Genomic DNA, 12,961 nt, shown 5'->3' with positions numbered 1-12,961 from the left:
CTGATTCTAAATTTAGAACAAAACTTTCAAACTGAAAAAAAATATTTCTAGTCTTTACATAAAAGACATCTTTGTTCTTGATGACAATCTTTTCACAACAAGCATTGAAAGTGAAAAAAATGAAACAAACGCCAGAGCAGAAGCAAACACTGAACAAAAACAGAAGACTGGACAAAGACAGTAGGTTCCCAGGTACGAGCATTGGTAGATTTACTCCCTTCCAGCTTAGATAATAAACAGCAGTCCAGTTCTGGACAACGTAAAACCTGCATAACAGCCAAAATGGTAGTAAAATATGGAATTAACTTGACATGATGCCATGTCAGAGACCCCAAGGCTGAAATGACCAAACACAGAGCTAGGAAAATAAAACATTCAACATAAATTATTTGCCTGTAACATTTAACTGCTGTGTCCTGTTTGTAGCACAAGGTTCTTTAATAAGTTTAAAATTCTGCCTCTGCTGTTGTCAGTGTTTACTGTTTTTCTAGAAAGAATAGAAATCCCTGATCCCTGTTATTGCTTCTATTTTAATGCAATGTATTTTGAAGGAAGATGTTTTATGATCTCTGTATATATTGTTCCAAGTCTTCACATATTAGTTCTGTTGTGTGTAAATAAATCCATGTTTCTTTTTACCCTATCTTGTCAGAGCAAAGCGTGATAAAGGAGGACAGGAGATAAATTATACAAATATATCAGATTAAACAAATTAGTATCTTTAATATTATTTTCAGGAGATAATACATTCCTAAATACTTATATTTTTACCAAGTCTGCCTAAGACAATTTGTTCTTTATCTAAGTCAACTTCTTTCAAAGTTTTTCCCAAGAAGTATTTTTATCTTATCAGGAAAGAACAGAGTGGGTGCATTAGAAAACCTTTCTCCTCAGAAACCTAACTGCACCCCTGAGCACTGACTATACACTGTCTGTGTAATAGGTCTGCTTCAATTACTTCCCCGTCTTTGGTTCTACTCCCAAATCTATAACTTAACTTGTAAGAGATGGATGGTCAAGCCTTTCTCCTTAAATTCAGGTGGGAAAAGATCATTTTATACTTAAGTACTGGACTGAGCTTATGTCCAAGATGTCACAATAGCAGTGACTGGAGTGTAGCACAGCATGACAACCACTAATGATGACTCTCTAGTTCACTTGAAGAGAGCAGTCTAGTCCTGGAATATGAGCACACAGTGTACCCTGAACAGTCAGAGTACAGTTACTGAAAAGAACCAACTCACCTGTTTTACATTAAAGAAAACAAAGTCAAGACACAGAAGGGTCAAACTGCATGGACATTTCAAACTTAAATCTTTCAACATTTACAGGACTGAACCTCATACTCAAAAGACTAACTGTTAACAATAACTTCTAAATCAGGTGGAGCTGAAGAAAAAAAAAATATCAAAAAGACAGCTATTACCAACTGGTTTCAGATCTAGCAGCCCATCAAGATGAGAAACTTGTTCAAAATGTGTGAATTGAATTCCACAGACCTCATGATAAAAATAATTGTCAGACCTGCTATAGAAACTGCTCAGAGATCAGTGAAACATATTCTAAAGCCTTAAAGCAGTCATATAAACTGTAAAGCTATAACCTGTCTATACATAAAATCTGGCCCATTTACATAACGGCTGAACATAGAAAACTATAGTATTCATTAGTAATCTGAGAGTAATGCTGTGTATATTTTGCTCCACCTAGAAAATAGCTAATAAGTTTCAAAAACAAGATTATATACTGCTTTTTCTTTTTTTGAGTAGGACAACTGGATGATTTAGAGGGACAAAAGTACCCTGACTAGAGGATGCTGCGATGCAAGTTCAATGATTTTGGTCACCATTGGAGGGAGAACATAAGGATCTACATATGGACATAATTTTATGAGAAGAGGATGGAGAAACTTTTCTCCAACACAGTGAAGCAATCATTTTCATATGCCTCAAAGTCTCAGACATACTTCTTTCAGACAAGTAGAAAGACAGATACTTATCTTTTGAAGAAATCTGTGAAACAGTGGTATACTCAAAACATCACAAACATTCAAAGAGGAGTTTGAGTTTAGGTTGATACATATTCATTTGAACTATGCTCATACCTACACTTGATTCTAGCGTTCCAGTATTTTACAAATCTTTACGGAGGTTCCATCAGTTGATTCAGTTTATTTTCACATTTCTGTAATAAACTAGTGTCTCAGTTTCCCCATGTATCAGATTGATTGCCACTTTTGTTGAAGCAAACTCTGCCTTCTAGTACAAAGAAACACAGTTGAAAACAAAAGCTAAAGGGAAAAAAGTCCCTCTTCAAAAAAATGTTCAAATAATGAACCAATTAATTTTTTTTCCAGCATTCATCTATCTTTATTACTGAACAAAAGCATCTCTGGAAATCTGTGTCCTAGCCATGAAGAAAAAATTCTATCTTCATCTATATCCTGTACACTTGTCTCTTCCTTGGTCACCATTACTACTGTAAAATCAAGTTATACCTAATTTTTGGACAAGTGAAGCCTAAATTGCTCTTTTTGACTTCCAGTAGAAATCTAAAAAAATCTAAAAAACCCAAGTAGAATAAAGATATCGATCTTTTGTTTAGATCTGTTTTGTCATATTACTGTCCAGAAGAATTAACTTTTCTATCTTCAAGAAATATAGAGCTCTCTAGTGGCATTTGCAAACAGTGTTTAATTAATCTTCTTTATTTGAGACATTTACAATTACAGCATTATGCTAATCAATTGAATTTCTATTTCAAGAAAAAAAAACAGAACTATTTCCACTATTAAACTATTTGTAAAAACCTACAAGTCAGCAATAAAATGAATAATAGCTGACGTGAAATTGTCAGGGAAAAAAAACATGCTAAAACAATGTATTTTTTTCAGTAAGAGGGTAACAGTTCTTGTGCACTAGGAACAAGAAGTAGATGTTATATATAAGAATTTTAGCAAGGCTTTTGACAATGTTTTTCATGACATCTTACAAGAAAGCTAGGGAAGTGTGACCTAGACAAAATCACGATCAGTTGGCTGTATAATTGACCATAAAAATTGTACTCAACTTGGTAAGCGCTTCGAGTGTTTGTTACACTGAAAATGGGTAGCAAGCACAATTTTTCAGGATCCTTTTTGACCTTGTTCCAAAACTACTCAACGGTGTCACTGAATTACAATGATAATCTGAATAATGGATAGCCAGAGTGCCTGTTAAAGGTGCCTAGACTGCGATACATTCACATCATATATCATACTGCAGCATATACATCATACACAGAGCTGTGTCAGTGAAACCGACAGTGGGTGTCAAAGAAAGTTCTGAGAAGCTGGAGAAACTAAAAGAACTTACGAAGTTTAAACAGAGAGAAACCAAAGTTCTGTGAGCAATGGGGAACAACTGTACAAATGCGCAGACTGGGGAAAGACTGGTCAGACAGAAGCTGTGCAGGAAAAGATAGGGGGATTTTGATGGATGAGAAACAGAATATGACTCAACAACACCATGCTGTTACGGAAAGGGGGACATCATACTGGGATGTATAAAGAATAATTCCAAAGAATTGTTTATTCCTTCTAGTTGATACCAATAAGATTCTCAGTTGGAGTAATTAGGTACAATTTTGAACACTACCCTTAAAATTATGTCAGTCTTACTTTTTAAGTCGTGTTTTGTAGACCTCTGATTGTTTTCATATCTTTCTTTTCCTGTCTCTCCACATTTTTTATTATTCAGTCCATATTAAAAAAAAAAATCACAGAGAGGGGAACCAACATAAAAGAGAAAAGACATAACTTTTACATATTTCCACTGTCAGGAGGACAATTTCAGTAATCAAGTGTTCAACTATTGCATCTATCTGGGATCCTGAAGAGAGAAATAAGCGTTCATACACAATGTAACTGGTCTGAATGTGCTCAGCAAATGCAGTGTTCTGGGGATATTCTGGATTTAGTGCTCTCAGAGTGCTTTTATGGCACTTAAGATTGGGTCTGAAAATGTCAAGTGCACATGCATATGTCCATCTAGTATCTCCTGGAAACAAGACATGCATATCATATCTACTCTGTCAAGTATACAAAGTAAGACCAAAATTTTCTGCAAGCATCAGACAACTTTAGATATTGTGTATAGCACAGTGTATATGTGCTGTGGGTATGCCCAGGATGCTTCAGGCATCTTCATCATTTCCTAGATGTTATCTTCAAATGGAAAGAAAGACTCAAATCAGATGTGACTCCTGACTGTAAAGACAGTTTGTGCATCTCTGCTGTTTCTAAACTGTTTCTATCACATGACTTTTTTATGACTGACTGGTCAAATACCTGCCAGGAGTGACAGGTAGCTCTAAAGCTCAGAGAGGGACAAGATAATCTCTGACAACTCTTCCTGCCTTTTATCCGGTAATTCTATTAAAGTATTTAGATGTATTAACAAATTGAAGCCGAATTAAGCATATTATGTGTTTGTCCTTAAGAGTCTGATCATATGTTTTCACAGGTAGTAATTTGGCTGTGATGACTATTTTCTACGTTCGGCAACACTTAAAAAAAATATACCTGCAAAACAGTTTTTATATCATTACTCTATTCTCCAAACATACACAGTATAAATCTAAAAAGGTTATTTTCTTTTTATCACGCCAACATTTCTAACATTTAAACTTTAAATCTAGTACCTGCTACATAAATGTCAAAACAGAATTGTGTCAGTGGAGTGAAAGGTTGAAGAAGAAATGAATTGGTGGAATGTTAAGTCTTCATGACATTCCTGAGTCCTCACTCATTTCCAAAGGGAATTGTATGCAGCAGTGCACAGTCATTATCACCCAATTTTTAAATACAATTTTAATACATTTTAAGAATAAATTTTAATAAAAATATTTTAATATTCTAATCTAACATAAATACAGGACTCTATTTCTGCAATATTAATAACCTGTTGCCTTCTAAGTGTTTTAAAACCAAGCATAGTCATTGCTTCAACTGATACAAAAGCAGTTGCTGCACACATACATGGCTGTTTTAAGAAAAAAAAAATCTTTTATGCACCAAAAGGCTGAATTGCACAGAATCTATTTCTAAACACAAAGAAAAAGGAAATTAAAATGAACATTAATCCAATCTTTATGTCTTTTTCTGAGTTAACAAAAAAACTTGATTAATTCAAATTGAATTGCTAATTAAGTACTACTTTGTAATGCGTGTGGTGATGCTTAGAAACTAACATGATTATTAGCACAACAATTGCCAACAGAGCAGAACTGAATTTGGGTGTGGGGGGAAATGACTTGGTGAAAAAGCAGCTAAATCATTTTGTGTTTCTTTGTCTTTCAGATAGCTGCAATCCTGTCCTCTTTCTTGTGAGGAAATCGATGGCTGCTGTGAATTACAAGAGTTGCCAGTAGCCTGCAGGGTGGTTACAAAAGTACAGATTCTTAAATCATGATCTCTAACCCTTCCGCCTTTGGTCACAGATCCCTGTGGATGAAGAAAAAGATAAATCCATTCCTGTGGATGAAGAAGACTGGTAACAGTAGCATGGTCTCTATTTACAGGTATTATTACAAAACACTTCACATTTATTTACATTGTGGTCTTTGTGATAGAAGGGGCATAGAAAGAAATCCCAGCATTTCTCAAGACTCATTCATGTTTCTAAATCAATCCAGAAAAGACATAATGCAATCAACTCATAATCATCTAGAGGTAGATTATTGAGGGTTATGTCACAAAGAGAAGCCAGGAAACTCCCATCAGCCAGGCTCTTTAGTTCAGATTTAGTCATTTAGATATAGTCCTGTTTGAAAACAGTTATGCTGCTTCTTTCAGTATTTCTAACCAATAACAAGTTGAACAGATTCTGCAGGAGAGAGGTAGGCAGGCTTCTTAGCATAAGCAGCAGCCAGGCTGCCTGCAAACAGAATAATCAGTGTGTTTTCCAGCAGCAGCATCCTAGTCCACCAGAAGCACAGCACCTTGTTACCTACAGATTAGCCTGGGAGGGCCAGTGCTGACCTGCAGCTAAAATCCAACCTAAACGGAAGATGACTCACCGTGGCCTATATGCCACACCCCCCAGCATGCTGGGTTAGGGGAAGATTTACCCATCCAAGTGTGAAAACAAAAAAAATGCAGAGACCAGCCTGGCTAATAAGAGTTCTTGTGCACTTGAACATTAGGACAAAGCACTCAGCTAAGGGCCACCTAAATGGACCAGGTCAGACCAAGCGCTGTTAATGACTTTTGACACTCTGTTAGCCCTGACTAACCTGGAATGTGGATCCACTCCATAGACCAGACTACACTCAGAAAAAAAATTGGACTTACTTTTCCCATTACCTAAGCATCTTAGTTTCCCCCTTTACTCTGCTTAACTGGTTACTTGATCTGAATATATGGATTTGCATAGATTAATTTAAAAATGAAATGAATATAGTGACATTATTAATACAAAAATTAAAGAACACGGTATTACCTGGTATAGAGAAAAAATGTGACAGAATATGTGTGCCACATGCACGAATCAGCACTACAGAAACTAAGAAAAGGAAGTTGCTCTGATCAGACAGGTAGTCTATCATGTCTGCTCATTTTTAATATATTCTCTGAGAGTAGCAGAAGGTACAAATGGCTCATATTCTGTTACATATTTTTAGCTGACACACTCCAATTATAAAACTTACATTTTTCTCTACCACATTCAAAAGACAGGACAGATCTGAATATTCATCATTCTATATTGTTTTAGGTATATTTATATTTTACATTAAAAATATGGCAATGGAAAAAAAGTTAAAAACACTTCAGGATATATGCTAGATGAAACAATCGTGGATGATGCCCATGTAATGAAACATATATTTCCAAAGTAAGAAAAGTGACTTATTTCACCTTTTTCTAAACAGACCAAACAAATTTTTCAAATCTATATACTTCAAAAAAGAAATCAAAATACTATTTGGCTACACACTCATTTCTTCAAAGGACAACACTAGAAAGATAATTTGTTAGTTAGATCAACTACTGTTTTGAGACTCATATTTGCCTTGAAACACAGAAAACTCAGGTTTGCCACTAGTCTGTTCAGTGACCTTACACAAAATACCTTTTTCCTCTCCACCTCTTCCTACCCTGAGCATGAAAACGTAATATTGATCACCTTGAAATGAGAGGTACAATGTGATAGAAAATTATTGCCATTATGACTACTTGTTGGGTCCTTTCTATCCTGTATAATGTCAGCAACCTTAACCTTTCAGAGCTGAACACACTAACTTTATTAAAGACCTGTCACCCATACATCTGCTTCTGTTCTGACATAAACAACAATTTCTATGGAAAACAACAAAAAATACAAATTTATGTGGGAATATGATAATGATTCTTTTTACTAGGATTATTTTCAAGCACGGATTTTATGCTATACTTATCACACAAGATAACTATACTTCAACATCATCTATTGACATGCCTTTCAATTGCCTACTTACCTGCTTACAAACTAGTCTTACAATACTTATAAAACAGATTCCACTCTGGTTCCAAAAGATCTCTGTTGCTTAGTTCCATAAAGCAGGCAAGAGAGTACAGTCCTTATTTCAGAAACATTCACAATATGACACAACTGGGATGAAAAAGGAGGCCATAAGTACATTTCAGTAGAAAAAACAAAGTATAAGATAGTTGGCTTCAACAAAACAGTGAACTACATGGCAGAAACACCGAATTCTCTGACATCATAGAAAAATGACAAATTACTTGGCTGTGGAATAGCTGGGGCCTTGACTAAGATGAATTAGGCTGTCTATACCTCACAGAGTTTTTATTTCAGGAGCAGCTGCTTGAAATTCTTCCTAGCACTTTTAGTCAGAATATTCCCTATTTTTTCAAAAGACAAACTTTTCAGGAAAAATTATTCTCTTCGTTAGAAATTCTCCAACTTCATAAAATTTTCCAAAGTACCGGGAAGAAAGAAACAACATGGCTCCTTCTGTTTCTAAGCTCTGCAGCACTCCCCTGAAATTTGGAAGATCCTAGCCTGTTTATTCTATCTTATTTACAGCAAGGACACACAGTTAGGTCTCCCACTTCTCAGTGCTAAGCTATATTCCCCTCTGGTTCTTCAGTGTTCTGGATCTTTGTCAGAATCTTATGTTCCCTTAATATATAAAATATCTACTGGAGTGGAACTAGAACTACAGTATTTCTTCCTCAAGAAGATTAGCCATTATCACCCAAAATACAGAGGCATTTTTCTTTTCTTTTTGTAGATAGGTGTATTTTCAAAGTATTTATACAAAACAGAAGTACTCTAACCTTCTATGAAAAACTATCAGTTCTATCATATCTTACAAATGTCTGGATAGGGGACTCTTCTTTAAAGACAAGATAACTGCATGTAAATCCCAAGTATAGCATCTTTCCATTTATAGCACATTTTTTTGCAAATTTCATCACAGTTATGCAAGAGAATGATTATATCAAGATATGAAAAAATAATGAAATACAACAAACTTCCAAATGCGTAGGGTAAGAACATTTTTTAAAAAATGGAAAAAAATTGCTTGTACTGTTTTAAGTTAAAAATTCTATTCTGTATCTTTCTTGCATCCCAATACCTCTTACATTTCAAAAAATAGTGGTTTGTTAAAAGTCTTCTGGAAGTTTTTGGCATTCTTCTCCTTGAAAAAAAAGGGTATAATAAAAATAATGATCTTAGACTGATAGGTCAAAAAACTATTGAAAAAAAATATTAACAATTTCTACAAGTGTTACATTTAGCCAGGAACATAAAGACCAAAGTTTGGGACCAAATTGTGTTCCTGAAAACCTTTTTCCTACACAGAATTTCTTCAGTGCAAACTACTGAACTCTGACAAAAGGAATCTAATAGATTCAACTTCTGAACAGACAAGAGTGGTTGTGTAAATTATAACTTTGCTTTGCAATTACCATAACAATAATTTTCACAGTGCGCTTTTGCTACACAGAAACATTATCCTTGTATTTTCTAAATAAATTCTCTGAGATCATATACAAGTTTGGTTCATTATGTAAAATACTGATGTCCTTCATGAAGGGTGCTTAAAACACAGCCTGAAGCAAATGGAAGAACTGCAAGAAGTATTTCTGCAGAACTGTATCAGGCAGTTAGAAAACATGAGCAAATACCTTATCAGCATCAAGGGTTTGTATTTAGCAATCTGTATTTAAAAATTATATTTGTGTAAGTTCCATTTTCTAGGTGTCATTGTTTATGAATCATACACAAGATTATCAATTCGTTCCACCCTAACCAGGTGTATATTCTCCTATTCACAAATCATTCTCAAGGCTGCAATAATAATTAAATGTTATCAGATATTATCAAAACTGCAAGAACCTCCATAACAATGCCATTTTCCAACATGGAATGATACTGGTTTTTGAGATACTGTCACTTTTCCTGCATAAGCATGTGCAAAAAAAAATATTAATGAATACCTTGTTAAAAATAAATTAAAGAGCCCGCACAGAAAAATGTTACAAGAGGATTCATTTTGATTTATTTTCTGCTTTGTTATTTTCTCAGATATGGCAAACAATGATAAGAAAAAATAAAGTCTAATACACGTACTTACTTGTGATAAAATGGAAAGCTGATGGTGATAGGTTACTGCATTTCGATTAGCCTCCATGAAGAACTGCTGGGTTTGTCTCCTCTCCTGATCCAGTTTCTTCTCCAACATGAGATGAGAGGTGGATAGAACATCCAGGTATTTCATCATAACATCAGACAGCAGTGAGCTGACCTCCACTATGTCTGGACGTGCCTCTGCATCAGGAGTCAAGCAGCTACAGAAATAATATTCTCTATTTACTTATTTCTAAAAAAAAACCCAAACATTTTTCACCACTGTATTTCTCCACTGGTATTTATGGAGTCCTGCAGGCCAGCACTCTGTTCATTCTGCATGGGACAGTTTGATGCTGTGCAGCCTCGTTGAAATACCACAGCACAGCCCCTGGTATCAGCTGGAACAATTATCCTTGGCACCAATCCAGACAAAACTGCAACTAGGGGCTGCAGTTGTGCACCCCCAGACACACTAGGGAGTGCCCAGGGCCTATTCGTGGGACTGGGAGAGACATTGCCTCCCTTGTGGCGACTGTGCTCTAGTCAAGGAGCTGCACCACTGAACAAAGCATCTGTGAAGGAGAGGAGTGTGTTGTCAGAAGGATTTACAGGAGAATGTCACGATTTTCACAGAGACTTTGCAGAGACAAACAACGCTCTCAAAACAATGCAAAGAAGGAGGAAAATCTAGAGCTTACCCTCAAAGAATCAGTGGATGGAGGCTCCCAAGAGGAGCTAGATTGGAGACTTGTGACTTCTGCCAAGAGAAGGAAGGCTTTTCCTCTAACTACAGATATATAATTACAGAATAGGTATAGTGACCTACCAAAAGGTGAGGAAGAATAAGACCTAATGGAGGACACATCAGAGCCAGGTGAGTCTGAATCAAGAGTTCACATCACAAATAAGATGCAGTAGCTGACAGTCATTTGAGGCTGAGGAACAGAGGCATCCATCTACTTGATCTGATTTGGTGCCTGTGATGTCTGTTGCTTGGACTCAGGACATTGTGGAGATACTACTGATTCATCCTGACCCTTGGGCTATTACTTCTTGCTGTTCATTCATATGGGCACAAATAACACTATCAGGGTCAACTCCGAACACACTGAAAGTAACTACAGTGCACTGGGATCAAGTGTGAAGGACACTGAACAGAGATGGTGATCTCCTTAATTCTATCAGTGAGGAGGAAAGGCTCAGGTCAGGGTGGGTGCAACCTGACTGTGTATAGTCAAAAGCTTATGAGTGAGGATCAGAGGAACAGACCAACATGGGTGACATTGTGGTAGACACCTGCTATAAACCACATAAAACCAAAGAGGAAGTCAATGAAGCCTTTGTTGGACAGATGGAGGAAGCTTTGTGATGGTAAACACTCATACTCATTGGGGCCTATTAACCACCCTAATATCTGTTGATGGGATGGTTGACTGCAGCAATCAGGAGACTTCTGGAATCTGCTGATGACAATTTCTTGGTGAAGCTGATTCAGAAGCTAACTAGCAAAGGCACTCTGCCAGATCTGCTGCTTACAGACAAGGAAGAACCAGACAAGGATGAACCAGACAAGGATGTGAAGATTAAGGACAGCCTTGGCTACAGCAGCCATCAGACTGTGGAGTTCAAAATCCCAAGAGAAGTGAGAGAGATCGTATTGTTACAACAAAGGACTTCAGGACTAGACGACTTCCAGGGGCCCCTTCCAATCTAAATTACTTTACAGTTCTATGGTTCTTGTTTCAGGCACCCTAGGTAGCTGTTTAGTGACTGAAATAATATACTATTAGATCTATTTTTAAATCCCCAGAATATTTTGTATGCAATGTAGGACAGAAAAGCTGATAGGGACAGTTCTGCATGCACTACAAAACTCTTAAATCTTAACTCCAGTGAACCTGATAATTTACTACAATTTCCCTACAGAGTACTATTGACCTGCTAACACACATAACCCAACACTCTTCTTTAAAGAAAGTCACAGAATGGTTTATTATTCCTAAAACAGTTCTAAGTAAAACACAACTGCCACGTGAAGTAGCAGTTCTGAAAATATTTTACAATACTTGAACTCCTTGATTTTAATCTTTTTTGTTTAAATACTCTCAAATACATTAATTTAAATAATTTCCATAACTTTTAAAATCTGTTTTACTTGAAATTTTATATTTCTTTTGAAGAGGTGCAAGTTTTTCACCCTTAAGAAATATTCTTGTTTGGGATTTTTTAATTTTTTCTTTTTAGTCCACTGAAATTGGTCAAAATTTCCCAGAACAATGTGAGCTATAAAACATTTCTCATGAGTTCTATTTCCATTTCCCATGCATCTAGAAATGATTTATGACTAAACACCAACTAGATTGATGTTCAGCTCTGAAAAACTTCGGTGATTATGATTCCAGAACTTTCTTTTGTAGTTTAATCCAATAAAACTGTATTTTAATAACAATACCGAAGAAGAAGAATAACGCTAAATGCAAATTTACAGTTACAACATTAAGCTTTCAATGTTTTTTCTAATCATGATCAAGAAATTATTTTTCTATTTATGACATTCATCTTTGAATATGTATTGTGTTTCAGTCATTCAAAAATAGCTCCTTTTCTGTTAATTTTTCCTCACATATATTATAACTAAAATCTCATTATTACTGCTTTTCTTTAATGTTCCTTATTCTTTCTAAATATCTCACAACCTAAACAAAGCCTTAATTTAAGAATTAACCCATAGTAAGAGATAATATTAAAAATAAAACAAATAAAAACAAACAACACTTTATGCTTCTCATGCTATTAAAATATGTAGAGAAATCATTAGGTAATGTAAAAATTTTAATATTTTCATTAAAATTAATTTCCAAATCTCCTAAACATAAATTTTAGCACTATTAGCACCTATACTCGCCATTGTTGTCCTTCATTCTCAGGGTCTTTAAATAATAGAAACCTTTTTGTACAATAAAACATAGTATAAAACCCTTAGTCTTTATACAGTACAGTGCTTTTTTAGAGATGGAATTGCATATCTGAGAAAGTGTAAGCATTTTTGTGCTAAGTGGGGCTTTTTCTACAATGGAAAAATCAAGGGAGCTAGATCTCCACTTCACTCTGTGCTTTGCTTTACACATGACATTATCACCAGAAAGATGTAAACATAGCTAAGAGAAATATGTGATGAGTGAGTAGAACAAATACAGTCTCATTTTTTCCTCCATTACTGCATTCTCTCTGCTTTGTTATCTCTGCTATCATGCTAACAGGATTATAAGGCAGTGGAAAACATATTTCCATCAGTCAAATAAACAGAAAAACTATGAATGTGATCACACAGTGATCTATAA

The 12,961-nt window shown here is 35.4% G+C and overlaps 1 protein-coding gene across 1 annotated transcript in view; it reads right to left on the bottom strand.

Moving 5' to 3' along the window:
• NEK10 (NIMA related kinase 10) overlaps window positions 1-12,961 on the bottom strand; it is a 91,754-nt gene that overhangs the window by 29,138 nt on the left and 49,655 nt on the right. Inside the window, 1 exon segment of the mRNA XM_025895402.2 lies at window positions 9,617-9,838. Coding sequence (XP_025751187.2) covers window positions 9,617-9,838 — 222 coding nt within the window.

This window comes from Manacus vitellinus, unplaced genomic scaffold, assembly GCF_001715985.3.
Source record: "Manacus vitellinus isolate BGI_N305 unplaced genomic scaffold, ASM171598v3 scaffold_3_pilon, whole genome shotgun sequence".
NCBI classification, from domain to species: domain Eukaryota; kingdom Metazoa; phylum Chordata; class Aves; order Passeriformes; family Pipridae; genus Manacus; species Manacus vitellinus.
This window is presented reverse-complemented; position numbering and strand designations above follow the sequence as displayed.